We start from the raw sequence: 16,711 nt of genomic DNA, 5'->3' as shown, positions 1-16,711 counted from the left end.
CATGAGCTGCAAATTTCAGGAGGAGGGTTTGGGGTTTTGTTGGTTTGCTTTGCATTTAGATATAGTTGATGTTACTTGTGTTCACCCCCTTGTCTGTTATTTGGTTTGGCCAAGCCACTATATATGTTCCCTCATGCATTATGTTAGGTCCGTTTTTTTTTTTTTTAGTTAACATCTGGTTTAGTTGCAGTTATTTAGTTATGTTTTGTGGCCCTCTTTTATAGGACTAGTGTTTAAAATCTTTGGTTTGTAATTAGTTGCATTTTTGGGGGGGGTAAATAAAACCCATCTTTTCATTTACAAATCGTGTTTCCTCATGGCTTTACTGCTTGGTCCTTCACAATCTCAATCAATGCATTTTTCAGTGTAATGAGTGTTATTTACGTTAACAAGATAAATAGGCTAAAAGAAATGTTTTCCAAAAGAACTAAACACATCATATTTTGTCTTTCTTCAATTTTCCCTGTTCAGCTGAGAGGGTGTCGTCCTGTTTGTTGTAAACATGTTGTGCAAGGCGCAGTGCAAGGACTTGGATTCCCCTGCATACAGCTATAGATTATACATAGAAATAAATTAATTAGATAGATACAGATATGTAGAAATACATTATTGAACTTAATACCCATGACAAGCATTAGTGGTCTTGTGTGTGCTTTTAAATGGAGGGGGGCTGGCCTGAAAAAAATGCTTGTGCCCTGGGCCTCCATCAAACCATGACACATCCTTGGGTATAGTTATGTGAAATATTTGTTAAAAAAAAAAAAAAAAAAAAAAAAAAAATGACAACAAATAAATAAATAAATCAACCTGCCACTCCAAACTGTTTTACATACTTTATTGGAAAAGCATATATAATGATAATTTACGTCCATCATTTGTAAGTAATTTTAATTGTTTATTAGTTTTATTTTGCAAAATACTAAAAGCCCTCGTTGTACTGCTCGAGCTGAGGGTTACCATAACTATTTCATGATGCTGTACCTTCCTCCTGTGAGATACACACCGTCATTTATTCCTTACTAATATGTCAAGAACATCATACTGAAATCATTACCAGCACCACAGTCATCGCAGTCACAGTTTATGCCACCCTCCCTTTACGTTTAAGGACCAGTATGGTATTCAACCACACACACGCACACACATACATACAGGTGTATACATTATATATCTATATTCTATATATCTATATCTATCTATCTATCTATTGAGCCGACCTATTTTTATCTATACACATACACACACACACACTCACACTTTTACTCTCCCATGTCTGGTCCACAGTCACTAACAGTTTAGAGGTCTGTGCTTCTGTCACATTCTCAACATCAGAGCCTGCTGAATGCTGCTTCATGCCTGAAGATCTGGGGCTCTGGTTGAACAGTCAAAAAAACCCAAAACAAACAAACAAACAAACCAACAAAAAAACAACACTAGTTAATTCCACTCAGGCACGTTATTGGAACAAAGAGCAAATGGAATAAACCGCAAAAACACAGGAACGTCACACAAACAAAAACAAAACAAAACACTAACAAAGCCGTGATGAATGGGAAACTGTTTAAGAAATGTGAGCATCCCATATCTATTCTGTGTGACAGAATAAAGACCACTTTTGGAGCAAGCTTTGTCACCTTTTTGGCCCGAAAGTAACATTCAAAATGTACAAAACAAAATAAAATAGGAGTAGAAACATTCAAAGACGAAGAATACACAGACAATCAGAGCACATCAGGAAAACGGTCACGGACAAATAGAGAGAGAGAGAGACCGCGGTCTTATGCCTACAGAGACGGACAGCGCTGGCTGAGCTGATGTTGATGATCTTGCTGTGGTGTTTGTAATCCTTTAACCTACAGGTTTAACAGGGGGAAAGGACACTACAAGAAGAAGGGTTACGATTAAAATTGTTGTTACCCAGCATTGCTGCTCTCCCTCTGCAGCCATAACACAGGCTTTGACATGATTAGCATCACATACAAGATATACTGTATAGTGTATAACTGTGCTGGAAAGAGATAGGGTCACATCTATACAGCAATTCAAACTTTTGGAAATAATGCTCCCCAACATAGAGCATGCACGCATGTTCACAGGCACTCTCGCACACAAACACACACACACACACACACACACCAGAGGCCATGGTGGTTAAGCCGACATGAGGAAACAAACAAGACATACAGTTTATATGGAATCTGCATTATTAGGAATACAATCGTTTTTGGGAAAGGAGAGGCGGCGTTTCAGAGTATCAAACGTATCAAACTGTTTGGATAGCAGGGCTTTATATGATGCTTTGTCTCTGTTGTGGCCATTTGCATTTGTCAGACCGACATGACCCTAGACCACTGCATCACAAAACCATACTCATCGCCACAGAGTCCAACCATTATTAAAACTGTGTTAACGTTTTGTTTCTTTTATACTTACATAAGTGGTGCAATACAATTTTCTTTAATGAAAGGACTGCCTTTCCCAAACAGTGTCTTTGAACCGACACTCGTAAACTGAGTGCCATGTCAAAATGCAACAAAGAGCCACGGTGCGAGGTTAGCTGCAACAAAAATGCCTCCCAGTGTCTTAAATCTCAGCTTGTGCATGAGTCCTCTGGGAGTCAACAATAAAGGGAATTTGATGCGTTTCATTATGTGTTCAAATACTCCACACCTCCTTACTCCCCCACACAGATATCCATCCACCAGCAATGGACACCCACTGTAAGCTTTGGGGTTTCAGAGGATTGGGGTCGACTCCTGCGGCTGAAATCAGAATCTGTGGAGGAACAGGGAATGTGCGTGGGACTATGAGGTGAATGGCTACCAGAGCGGATTAGACCAAAACAGTCAAGCGAGGCACACAGGTCAGACGGGGATCCCCATGCGATGCTTCTTCTTCTTCACCGTCTTCAGGCCCGTGAGCCGACGAACATCATCCTCATCTGAGTCATCCATCTCATCGTCTGCTGAGAAAAGGATCTGAGAAACAGAAGCGAAAGGGGATTATTGATTATTATGGCACTAAAAAATTAAGAGACAACTGAATTAAGTTTTATACACCCAGTTCAAGTGCTCGGCACTCCAGGAATAACTGTACATACATGTAAAATCTGAAGTCAGAAAATTCAGTTTAGATCATTTTAGTGAGTACTTCAGTACCAGAAAGTATGAAAACACCAGTGGAGCTGAAACATTTCACCTCACCATACCTCAACCAATCAGCAGTACTATTAAAAGAGGAAACAAAATAGTACTTCTCCCCACTGAAAGCATGCCCCTTAAACTGTATTAAACTTAGTTGACTTCTGTACATTTTGCATTGCAATAAAATTTATTTTGTTGTTTCCTAGTAATCCCAAAACATTTTGTATTTTATATTTTAATGAGGCTTTTTTTCCCCCCATATCAAATTAGGGCATGAGGTAAAATTGCCTGACTTTTAGCATAACTGCACCCTACATGTGGTGGCTCATCTGTGTTCTTTCAGCTCAGAGGAGTCCTGAATTAATAATAAAAAATAAAAAAAATCAAAGCCAGCCTGGGATTATATCACTTTAATTCCTCCTTTTACCTAACTAACAGAGACTTGATTTATCAGAAGCACAGTGTTTTCCACCAAATAAATTGCTTGATGCTGCTCTCATTCAAGGTAAACTCCATTTTGCCCTGCTGTGGAAAATGGCCACTGCCTGCAAGAGTGGTTGATAACCACCATTAAATGCGTTCATTATGTGTGAAACACGCTGGAACATGCATGCCTGTAGATATCAGGTCAGTGACCCGTTCGTGACATTCCAAGATAATTGCTGACTTCAGAGAATTTATAAAGTGGAATTCAGCTTTTAAAATTAAATATTCCAGAAATTCTATGAGTAATGCTCAAAGGCACATAACTATGCTGTCATTGTACCATGCATGTCAGCATGCAATATCAAACAAGATCTTTCCAGTATGGCTGAATGACTAATGCTTGTACTTTCTTTTAGTCGGTGAACAAAGTGAATGTGATCCTTAGTCTCTGCAGGACAAAACTCACAGTCTTTCTCTAATGCAAACAGAGCGGCTAGAAAAACGAACGAGCCAGCCAGGAGTCGAACCTAGAATCTTCTGATCCGTAGTCAGACGCGTTATCCATTGCGCCACTGGCCCGCTGTGCTTCAACTGCTGCTACTGCAACCAATAAATATGCTGCTGCAGCCGCGCAGCCCAACCCCCACACACGTGTCAGCAGCCTGAAGCAAGCACTTCCCTGAGCGCAAGAGCACGTGGTGTGACAAACTATGAAGCTGGCTTTTCTCAGCACTGTTTACACTGTTCAAACGTTAGAGTCCAAGGAAAACAAGTCTTGCATTTCTTCAAATACCTACTAACAAATGGGCCATTGACAAAGAAAGAGTTCTGTTACTTAGGAAAGGTACAAATTGTGTTCAGAAAAGGTAACCAAGCTGTAAACAAACAAACAATGCAGATTTCACATGACATTCCCATCAGTCCTAATTCCAGAAAACATTTTGGGGCGATTTCCCAGACAGGGAAGCTTATTATTATTAAGCTTAGCTGCCCTTTTAAACTGGGATTACTACAATTCACTTTGTGAGTCATGGATTGAAAAAAAGATGACCCAAAAATGAGCAAGAAATTAGTAACAAATTACAAGAGAACCAGTGGTATAACTTTAAATTTATAAAATATCACACAACTGGAACTCGTATTCAACAGATGCGTTTTAATGCCTCTTGAATGCCCTCATGAATACGAAGGTGGGTGCAAATGGCTTGAGGTCATCAGGGCTCTGTTCTTTTCTTTTGGGGCGTGTGACACTGTACTTGTGTTTTCTTTAAGGCAGCACAAATGTGCTTTGTCTGTTAATGTGAGTACACATTGCATTTTCTGTGATTTACTCTCGATTATTCTATGCTTTACTCACAAAAAGAGAACTGATAAATGCATAAATGCATAAACAACCAAATGAGTGCTTAGGGGGAAAAGGGACAAACACCTAAATAAATCTTAACAAAAACAAACGAGCACAAAGTTAGCAAATAAATCAGAGGAACACAAATCCTTGTTCTAGCAGTCATCTTCCTAAGCCCACAGTTTGGTAGGTTTGTTGTTGCTGCAGCCCTACAACTGGAGTATTTAATATAAGGGCAGCCATAACCCTCTTACCAGAGGAAAAAAAGGAATGAAAAAAGCAGAGACGAGCCAGCCAGGAGTCGAACCTAGAATCTTCTGATCCGTAGTCAGACGCGTTATCCATTGCGCCACTGGCCCGCTGTGCAGCTGCAGGCTTCACACAAAAGACAAGTGTGGTGCACAAAAGCCAACCTCGCATACCTAATTACTTCCTCTTCACCTCTCTCTGGCCCACGCTTCTAATCTGTGACTCATTACCCCAACACAGGAGGGACAGAACACAGCGTCAAAGCTCATTCAAAAGCATTTAGAGACCAGTGAAGCATATTTGACTCATCATATTTATAAATAGCCTGTAATAAGTGAGGACATGCCTGTGCGGTTGCAGTACAATTTATTACCATGGAAGCCAGCCACTTCTCAATCTCCAACTATGTCTCATACTGAAATGGCCCTGATGACAGCCTCTCACTCCATGCACCTAATTTCATTACATTTAATTTGCAAATATTTCAATATTCATGTTTTATGAAGCAGCATGAACTCCCCTACCAAGTTACTGATGAAGGCACATGCCATAGTCATATTGAGCCTATTGTTACAACTCCATAATACTGGTTTTAGACTGAATTTAAAATTACACTGATGACTTCATTATATCACAGATATTTTAACCCTTCATGAGCCACATGACAGCCTGAAAAAAAGGAGAAAAAAAAACACAGCAGATGACATGGCAGCCACAGCACAAGTCTGGAGTCAACGCAGCCGTCTACCAAGAGATTTTAGAGCCCTTCATGTTTCTGCCCCCTGAGAAGCTTCATGGAAATGCTAATTTCCTTTTCCAGCAGGACTTGGCAGCTGCCCACAGTGCCGAAACTACTAGTAACTGGTTTGCTGACCATAGTATTACTGTGCTTGACTGGCCAGCCAACTCGCCTGACCTGAACCCCATACAGAATCTGTGGGGGTCAAGAGGAAGATGAGAGACACCAGACCCAACAATACAGACGAGCTGAAAGCTGCTATCGAGGCAACCTGGGCTTCCATAACACCTCAGCAGGCTGATCACCTCAGTGCCACGCCACACTGACACAGTCATTTGTGCAAAAGGAGCCCCGGCCAAGTATTGAGAGCATAAATGAACATACTTTTCAGAATGTCACATTTCTGTGTTATAAATCCTATTTTTGATTGGTCTTATGTAATATTCTAATACTCTGAGAGACTGAATTTTTGATTTTTCATGAGCTGTAACCAGTAATCATCAAAATTAAAACAAAAAAGCTTTCAATATTTCACTTTATATATAATGAATCTAGAATAGATGAAAGTTTCACTTTTTGAATTAAGTTGCAGAAAAAAATGAACTTTTCCACAATTTTCTTATTTTTGAGATGCACCTGTATACACACACACACACACACACACACACACACACACACACACACACACACACACACACACACACACACACACACGTATAGGCTATACATAGACACACCACACATATATTTATATATGAAATGTCAAAGATTGTATACATTTTTGTAGATTGCATTTATATTTTTTTCCTCATGTCCTGTTTTGCAGGTTTTCCTCTATGTAAATTTTTATTAATAAACAATTTCAGCTACTTAGTCATTCGCATGGTAGTGGAGCATTCTCTATATGAAGGCTCACTTTGGATTACAGAATGAGAGGCAGTAACATCATATCCTGTGTACTGATCAGTGCCATATTATCCCAACATGTCCTCACTGCCTGCCGCGCACTTTTCACTTCTACAAGGTAAATCTAATTTCAAGCTCCTGCAGAAAGTTGGCAGCCCTGGTTCTGACTCTCAATTTAAGTTGCCAACTCTTCTCCCACAGACATAAATACAGCTCAAATTGATATGAGGAAATGCCTGCCTAAAGCTCAGTGCCTGAGTGAGTTATGAATCTAGAACACATTTTTATTCATGGATTCTGAAGTGAGCAGCTATAATCTATTCAAGCAAATGGAAAACAGATAGGTAGTGTCAGAGGAAGGGAAGTTACTCTGCAGCTGTACAATATGTTGGCTAGACACTGCTATAAAATCAGACTCCTTCATGCTGTCAGCCCCACTTGATTCCTTAGTGCCTCATGAAAAGGTCTTCACCTCAGTTATTAGGAAATTTGTAAAAACAAGCATGACAACACATCAGTAGATACTGGTGGTGCTCATGTTGGAAAAAAAAAAACAAAACAAAAAAACTTTACCCTAGAGGAAGTGTGGGGCACAAAACTCTTTCAAAGCGTCTCTCTCTTGTCACAAGAGCATGCCTCTGCAGACACCCCACACCTCCCTGGTGGTCTAGTGGTTAGGATTCGGCGCTCTCACCGCCGCGGCCCGGGTTCGATTCCCGGTCAGGGAACAAGGTTTTTCACAACATATTCTACAATTCAGCAAAAATGGGAAAGCTCCACAAAGTCAACTACTGCAACTTAGACACAAAGAACTATAAAAACATCAACAATCTAATCAAGCACAAACACTCATCAAAGAAACAATGAGAGTTGTTTGAAACCATAATGCAGTGCAAATAAAAAAAAAACTAACCAATACTGACTCCATTCTATTAACTTCTGCTCAACAAAAAAGGTCCTACTAATCACCCAGAAGTACCCCTCAAAGTGCTCAGTTACCTAAAGGTACTCAAAAGTTCCCCAAAGTACCAGAAGCAGCTCAGATACCCAAATGTACAGACCCAAATTACAGACAATAATTCAAATGTACCCAAAAGTACATTTAAGTACCCACTTTGTCATACTTATGGATAACTGTCTGATCACTTTGGGGTACTTTTGGGTGGTTACTAGGATGCATATTAAAAGGTCCCCTTGTTCAAAGCTGACTGGCCTTATGACATCATCTGTCGTGGACGAGTGGTGTGGCTGTCTGAGCTCTGTGGAGCGGAGCACTGCGTAAGACCCAGCTGCTTTACAGGGCTATAATGTCACAGGGCATGGCCACCACCTAGGCTGACTAACGGCTCCTGCTCAGTCCGTGTGAATGTGAGTGTGTGTGTGTGTGTGTGTGTTGAAACTGTACTAAGTTTATCCATGCCAGGTGTTAGTCAGTAGAGCCAAAGGAGGCCAAGAACAGTAGACAGCTGAACGGTTGTTTCGTGCTGAGACAACACGCACAGCCTCAGCAGCTCAAAAGAGGGAATTTGGGAGACGGCTGTGCCATATTCAAGGGGTATTTACTCTGAGCTCACTCCTCAGGGATATTTTCTTCATATAGGTCATCTTTAAATGTGCACTGAACTCAGTAAAGCTGGGCGTTACAGTTGAAATCAAAACCATGATACTCATAAGAATTATTTTCTGCATCAATGTGTGACATGATGTATATCATGATATAACTCAATATGTGAAAATTATGTTAATTATCAAACTAATGTTAGTTCCAATAAACCATTTTAATATTAGGTCTGATGTCCAACTAAAGTAAAATTCTCAAATATTTCTTACAATGTTCCTTGCCTGTTCTTAAATAAAGGATATGCTTGTTGCCATCTGTTTGATTTTGTCAAGATATGAAAAACAAATACATGATAACACTGAATTATCACCCAGCACATGCCTCAAAAATTAAAAGGGACAGTGTGTTGCTTGGCACCGGTCCTGGTGTCTACAACAATAGAGTCGCTGTGGCCTTACCTCTGACTCAGAGTCTTCATGGGAGAGAGCCCGTCTGTAGCGCACTTTGCTGTTCCCCCGTGAGTCCTCCTCCCTCTCCTCCAGCTTGGCTTTTGTCCTGTGTTTCTTCATTAGGAAATTATCAACTACCCAGAACATGAGGGCCTGAGGGAAACAGAGAAAAGGCCTTGGTGACTGATTTTTGCCTCATGTGCAATTAACAAAGGCAGTTTTAATATTTTTCCATGAGAGACAGAATTTGTCACATTCATACACATTAGACATCAACAATGGTATAAACAAAGCAGACTGACTGGGGTCACCAATGATGGATTCTCACTGAGAAAGGCATATTATGTTGTGCTGCATAATCAAGAGGGCATAACAGAGACATATAGGAACAGCAGACTTACGTTGATGAAGAATGGAACGATGAGCATGACGATGGCCAGTTCCAGGTCAGGATTTTCTATGGGGTTGAGGAGAGCCAGCTGCGACACACACCCACGCCGACACACAGACACGTACAGACGTAAGCATACATGCAATACCTTCAGCCCGAAACACAGACATTAGGCCTTGCCTTAGACTAAAAATTAAGCTCAATGGAGGTCTGCAGTGTAAAAGAGAAATTAAAAAGACTACACAATCAAAGCCTAGGCTTGCTCCACGCATTGAAACCAGTCCTTTGGGGTAGGAGGTTTTAAAAAAGACTCAGGTTAAAGCTGCAGTAATCAAAATTGTCAAGGGATGTCAACATAATGCATGTAACTTAATGACCAAGTCACGCCAGTCACATTGTTACTCTTCTTTAAAAACCAACATAAAAGAAAATGGCTGAGCAGAAATAAGAGGCCTAATTTACACATGGCATTAAAGGGATAATCCATCAAAAATTTTAACTTTTGTCATATACTCAAGATCACTGCATTTGAAACAGCTGTGATACTACTATGTCAATGTAACACAGCGCAGAGGCATCACCAGCCAGCTTCTATGTAACCCTCTCAAAAACAAATGGAGAGAATGGAAACATTTCTTTAGAGCTCCAAGAAAGGTACAAAAGTCACCATAAAATTACTTCAAACAGCACAATCCAAGTGTTCTGAAGCCAAAAGATTTCACCGGTTCAAAAGTCTGTTATTGACCTCACAATCTCGTTGACTTTTCCCATTTGCTCTTTGTTTTGCACTACACCAAATGTGGCTACGGCAGCAAGCAGATAAACTTGCTAAACTATCAATTACAACACCGATGTGAATGTTCTCTTCATTCTGCTGGTGTAGCAAAAAGGAGGTACCACCTGGTTTCTAAAACAAAGTCTTAAAAAAAAAAAAACAAAAAAAAAAAACAGCGTATTTTGTTTCAGGGTACATTTTGTTATTCTTGACTAAAAACTGCCTGAACACACCAGTATTCCCAACAGCATCTGAGAGCAACGTCTGCATACTAACTGTGGTGATTGTTGGTGTGGTGCAAAATATGAGCAGAAAATCAAAGAGATAATCAAATAAATAGTGGACTTCAGGACACTTATTATATGTTTTTAAGTAATTTGAATGGCAATTTTTCCTCTTTTTAGGACTATAAAGCAAAGGTCTCCACTCACTCTAGCTGTTTTGGTAGAAGCTGATATGGACCAGCACCAGAAAAAAACCTCACTTGCTTTGTAACTTCCATGTGAATTATTATATTATTTATATATATATATATATATATATATATATATATATATATATATATATATATATATATATATATATATATATATATATATATATATATATATATTTTATTCTTAGAAGGGATAGCAATCCATTCACACATATTCACATAAAAATCAAGGTGCAAATGCAGCTTATGTCAAACCACAACACAGGAGCCAGGCAGTTTGACATACAGTGGCCCTAAGTTAGCCAGATGGAAATGGAAATTTTTCTGCAAGCCACATATATTTAATCCCTATACTCCTCCAAAAATGGAAAAAAAAAAGTGAGGAGGCAAACACTGTAAGGCAACAGGTAAAACCTCTACCATTGCAAATGAAACAGATGTTTACTGCTGTCCTCGGATCCTTTTAAGTACTGCAGCTGGTTTCTCTCTCCAACTTTAATTAGATCCAACAAAAAAAAAATCTGCAATTCTAGGACCTACTATCTATCCAGATTGCCAAAGAGGGAAAAGGTAAAAATACACCAAATACCTACTGTCTTGCCGTTAGTTAAAAGACAAAAAGGATGAGTAAAAACAAGGCCTACATTCAGGAAAATACATTTGCATATTGTAAGAGAAATTGCAGGGGGAGGAAAATTGGATTTTGGCTGCCGGAGATGCATTTTTGATAACAACTGTGGATAAATCGACTCAGAGTTCAATTTGGATACACGTCACATGAAATGCCAGGTGTAAATAGGGTCTCTTTATCTGTCTGCTGCCGTTCCCCTCTGTACCATCTGGCCAAGCCTTAGTGATGCTGACCTTTTTCCACTGGGGGATGAGGAGGACCAGAATGATCAGGACTTTCTCAAACATCATGATGAGGATGTAGAGGGCACACTGGCCCACCCATGCTGTGCACTGCACTGGCTCTCCTACACACACACACACACACACACACACACACACACACACACACACACACACACACACACACACACACACATACAAGAAAGCAAAAAGACAGAGGACTGACAGTTAAATATCTGCTTAGTTTTATATTTATGGATGGCAGCACATTATTAGATTTGTTTCACCTCTAAACAAACTGTTTTGGGACAAACAAAAACACTGGCAGTGCAAGAAAACAAACTGTATTACGCTGCAGCATTTCAGTGGTTAGGGCAGCCACTGCCCCCCGTTGGACATTACAGGTACCACCATGTAGACGGTGCTTGAGCAAAGAGGATTCAGGGAGAGGGTAGAGGTGTAAGTGAGGTCAAAAGTATTGAGATGTGATATCCTCAACAAATTAGCTGCTGCCCATTATGCACCTCATATACAAAACCAATGTTAGCTATTCATGCTGTGGGCATAATTCTGTTACCTTATATAAATTTAGTAACAGGTGATGATATATATCGTACATATTGTTGTGCTTATTGTTATTATTAGGAAAAGCAAATGCATCCCCTTCATACATGACACAGAAAACACTTTTACACCAAAATGCTTACTAACTCACTGTTTAAAGACCAGTGGCTTAATCATCAAGTCACACACACTGATTTTTTTTTTTTTTTTTAAAAGATCCACAGAGTGAAGGCCTGAGTAAAAACAGCCTGCAACATTGATGGGATCATACATACTTCAAATATGCTGCTCAAACATAAAAGCCACATACACTTTAACTGGTAGAACAAAAAAGTACATCCAACACAGCTAAGTTTTGGTGCTGAGGTCTGCTCATTTTCTCAAGACATAATCATGGAAAAGGTCAGTGAGTGAAGCGCCTCAGTGGCTTTGCGTCTCTAACACACAAAAATACACACACACACACACACACACAAATAAAGGTCCTCACCATATTCTCCAAAACGCAGAGAGTCCCACTGCCTCCATTCCACTATAGCACTGACGGCTCTAACTCCGGCATAGATCAGCAACATGCCCAGAGACGCATCCAGCAGGAAGTTAATGAGGTATCTAGAGGACAGAGAGAAGCGAGTGAATTCTGGATGGGGGTGCACAGAGTGTAGGAGGGGCCTGACCACTGGCCAAGCAGCCATCCTCCTGCACTCTCACTACCACATCAGATTCAGCTCCCAGACAGCCAGTCTACTTTATCATGCTGTATGAGTTCAGATTTAAATAATGAAGAAATGAGGTAGACTAATTAGCTCATCCTCTTGGAATAAGGTGGTGTACACAGAAGTCACTCTGCAAGTGTATCTGTAACATGCTGCAGACTCAGGCATGGTCAAAAACATATGACCACACACAATCAGCAGGATGGACTCACAGTGAGCAGGGGTCCTCCTCTGTCAGGTCGGACAGGTAGACATTGGCAAAGTGGATGAACAGCATCCCTATGGCCTGTTTGGAGGTGTCCAGGAACCTGCGGAGGAACGGGAAAGTTGATGCGTCTCCAAGTGGAATTCCCACAGGATGCATTTGAAGCATTACGGAGAAATGAATTTGAGCCGTCTCTGCCGCCTTACCAGATCCTCCAGGGTCTCCTCTCATGCTTGGGCTCCCTGAAGCGCTTCACTGTGGAGGAAACAGCATGTCTTATTATAATGATGGGGATTTACAGCAGTGCATGCAGCGCAGGAACACTCAGGCACACACTGATCAAACAGCATCGCTGTGCTTTTCATTCAACTGAATTACAACGCTCCTGAGCTGTCCACGGTCCAGTCTACATTTTAATACAGTTTTGTAATAGCTTCTTTCTACCAGATAGATGGAAACTGAGTTGATTTCCTTCACAGTCTGATTAAAAGTCTTGTCTTGAATTACCATAATATATTTATGACTGGAAATGTCAGCGGACTTCCTCTTTCTGAGTATTAAACTGTCTCACAACCAAGCTCACATGTGACATATCAACAAGTTCCTTATCTGATCTACAATAAACTGTTGTTTACATATTTGAGTTAAAATGAGTAAGAGATTTATTGCCTGATACAGGCCAAATCTGCGACTGTGTAGCTGGCATGAAGAGGAAGCAGAACTAGCAGACCAGTACCTAAAAACTGCTGATAGTACACAAAACAATCGTGATATGAAAAATCTGATATTCTAATTTTCAGCTTGGCAAGGCAAAGGAAGAGCATGGAAATGTTTCTTTCAGACTTGGCAATGGAGAGATGTGGAAGCAGGAAATAGATTCTCAAGTGTTTGAAGTCACGGATCTACCCTGTCATGTACGAGATCAAGAAATCTACAGTGTTAGAAAGTAGTAACACAGTGGTAAAAGTAGAATATAAAGCTGTCTTGACCAGAATCAACATGGCAGTCACAAAAACGTGCAAAGCTCCGGCTCCCCAGGTATAACAAAAGATTGCAGCTACCTGTCAGTGTGATTGCTACGCTGGGCCTGTGAGTTACAGGCTTTTTAGGAGTCTTCTCTTTAATTAATCCCTGTGTGTATGAGTGTCTGTGGGGTGTGATGCAAGAAGGCTCGACTCTGAAAGCAGAGTAATGTCTAACACAAATAAAGCTCGTGCTGTTCCTCACAATAGTGGCTTGTTTTCTATGGACCCCCCCCACCACCACTACCACCACCACCACCACCACCACCGCCATCATAACTCCGCTGACACAGGGCTGCCTGCAGGGTGAGAGAAGTGCTTCAATGCTTTATGCCTTCGCTGATTTAGTTCTCTTATATTCATTTTGTTAGTCAAAGCTGTGATGCCTCTGTTGGACAGTTACCCGTTACTTCTATATAAGTTCTATTAGAGCGCCAGAGACCACATCAAACATCATCTTAACAGTGGGTTCCCTTCCTCAGTGGCGCTATGTTGCCAAAACAGGAATACACTAAGGGCTTTTTTTGTATTTTTTATATGGGACTGTTATACCGCAAGCTGTGACCTCTTTCTGTCCTGAGCACAAGCATGACTTCAGACTAGACACACCCAGAGTACAGTTGGGTGTGATGCAGGCACGGACAGAGGCCTCAGCCTGCTCTTCTGCCAAGACAGCTGCCTCAGGGCAAACAGCTCCAAAGTGCAGAACATTCCTCACCGCCGTGAGGATGCACTCTGCTCAGCCAAAGCCGGCAAGACCTGAGACACTCAAGCTGAAGCTGTAGTCATTACAAAGGTCAAACAGCTGATGCTTTTGTGTCAAAACCTGACTGGACAATGGAAAATGGTTCAATTTTGAGTGCTTTTGTTAATCTTCTTTGCAATGTTGTGCACAAACTCTGCCACTTGCAAACTGAAAAACCCTTTGAGAGAGCCACAACATTCATCTCTAAGGTATTTCCACAAGGACAAAGAGGGTTTTCTTAAGAGGTGGCAGCGGCTTCTCCCAGCTGTGATCAATACTGCTGTGATTACCAGAGTGATGTGATTGGATAATTGCACAGTTTACATCGTCAGCTATCTGACGTCACCTCTTGACATACTCACACATCAACGTGCTGAAGGCGACGACAGCCAGAAGCCCTTGTAGGAAAATCCCGAAGGAGTCCATCAGGGCGCCGTTCTCGCAGCCCCGGGCATCTGGACCTGTCGTGGGGCTGCTGGACACCGACGTGTTGGCTGAGGACATGGCGGGCAGCGCTGCTCCTCCGGGACCTCCTAATGCCACGTCTCCGACCTGGTAAAGCAAATTCACCCCACTTACTGACATGGGGCTGGCCACTCTCACGAAATGTGGAGTGGAGTGGAAAGTAAAGCTGAGGTCAGTTGTTTGCTGCACACAGACTCTGTGGGCGCCCCAGTCCTCTCCAGCAGATAATGGTCAGCTAGCAATCAATATGTTGAGCAGGACAGTCTTCTGAGAAAAGTAGTGACATCCTCCGGCTGGCAAGTGCGGACTCATTCTCCTGGTGTAGACATCCAAAGAGCCATGATGCACTTGATATTAAGAGGCAGAGGGGTCAAAACGGATACTGGAAGCTGAAATTACGTTTTACCTCACTGCAAGTGGCTCCTCTACTCGGTCTGAACCCGAGCCGCAGCATTAAAAATCCCTGGCTGGTTTGCAAGGGGGAAGCAAAAAATTTCCTAGGTCATCCCGGAATTTTCTTCTCTGCAGGCGAAGCTAGTCCGCACGCAAATACACAAGCTAGCGTTAGTTAGCCCGTGTCAGATATTATAAACTTGAACCACTCGCATACACACAAAGACACTTTCCAGTATTGTAACTTCTGCTAAACGCTGTCCTGCTGTGCGGGCTAATAAATGGGAAATTGTTTATTCAGCCGACCAGCCACCATAGTAAAGCGGCATCAGCGGCCAGGATGCTGCTAATTTTACCTACCTAGCTTACAAGCTACATAGTTCGCCGTAGCTAACGCCAGGCTCGTAAGTTTCAGTTCCAAGTACAGGCAAAATATTTTTGGCATGGACAAAATGCATGACACCGGGTTCTCACCGGGTCTGGAACAATACTCGGTTTATGTGCCAAAGGCGGATATGAAATAAAATCTGCAGGTCGCGAATAGCGCACATCCAGCTGCTTCTCTGCCCAGCAGTGCCCACTCATGTTGACAGACGCACTGTCATGTGATCGACGTATTACAGAGGAATGCTGGGAAATGTAGGCCTATTGTGGGGGACCCTTTCACAGTCAGTGGCGTATCTAGGGGGTAGTAAGAGGTGGCAGGTGCAATCCTAAAAAAGGCCTGGGTTTTTTTCGCTGCTACCCCAGTTTTGGGCAAACGAAAAAAGAAAATGTGATACCACCAAAAGTCCAATGTCCGAGTGCAAGTGAACGCAGCATGGTGTGTGGTGATGAGATTGTGGTTCTGCATTTTTCTAAATTCTAAATTATTAGAATGGAGAAAGGAACTGACATTAATTGATAACATAGCAATGGAATGGGAATCAATCATTTTCTATGAGTGACACATTGTATATGCAATGGATCAGTTCATGCAAAGCCTATGATCATAAAATTTGAGTCCAAAGATGTACGAGTGACTGGACTATTACTGTTGTATCACCGCTCAATAATTATAATGAAAACATTAATATAAGATAACATGAAACTGATGGTTGTAAAATGATGGCAATCCTTTTAGATTTCCACTCACGTTGAAAATAAGTGCTGTTGACTTGTGGCATTACTAGAGGAAAAATGTGTGTGTGTGTGTGTGTGTGTGTATAAACCCTGAGTGATTCTATTACTAATTATGACTGCTGTAACACCAGCTCTTGGTCCTGGTTTGCATTCTTTGCGCCTCAAGCTTTCTGTAAAGAGGTTCTCCAAGTCTGTCTTTCATTGAGA

At 41.4% G+C, this 16,711-nt stretch overlaps 1 protein-coding gene and 3 non-coding genes across 4 annotated transcripts; 1 reads left to right on the top strand and 3 right to left on the bottom strand.

The window, feature by feature from the left end:
* Positions 1-821: 821 nt before the first annotated feature.
* stimate (STIM activating enhance) lies at positions 822-15,982 on the bottom strand. The gene is made up of 9 exons (XM_030052350.1): positions 15,396-15,982; positions 14,887-15,305; positions 12,964-13,012; positions 12,765-12,860; positions 12,327-12,448; positions 11,285-11,397; positions 9,220-9,297; positions 8,828-8,971; positions 822-2,978 (listed from the first exon to the last, which is right to left on the bottom strand). The coding sequence occupies exons 2-9, from the start codon at positions 15,107-15,109 to the stop codon at positions 2,865-2,867; spliced, it is 939 nt and encodes a 312-aa protein (XP_029908210.1). The 5' UTR covers positions 15,110-15,305; positions 15,396-15,982; the 3' UTR covers positions 822-2,864.
* Positions 4,076-4,148, bottom strand: trnar-acg (transfer RNA arginine (anticodon ACG)). Its single transcript has one exon. It is a non-coding gene; the product is annotated as a tRNA-Arg (tRNA).
* Positions 5,201-5,273, bottom strand: trnar-acg (transfer RNA arginine (anticodon ACG)). The gene has a single exon. It is a non-coding gene; the product is annotated as a tRNA-Arg (tRNA).
* trnae-cuc (transfer RNA glutamic acid (anticodon CUC)) lies at positions 7,465-7,536 on the top strand. The gene has a single exon. It is a non-coding gene; the product is annotated as a tRNA-Glu (tRNA).
* Positions 15,983-16,711: the final 729 nt, after the last annotated feature.

Source organism: Myripristis murdjan, chromosome 5, assembly GCF_902150065.1.
Source record: "Myripristis murdjan chromosome 5, fMyrMur1.1, whole genome shotgun sequence".
In the NCBI taxonomy this organism is placed as follows: Eukaryota; Metazoa; Chordata; class Actinopteri; order Holocentriformes; family Holocentridae; genus Myripristis; species Myripristis murdjan.
This window is presented reverse-complemented; position numbering and strand designations above follow the sequence as displayed.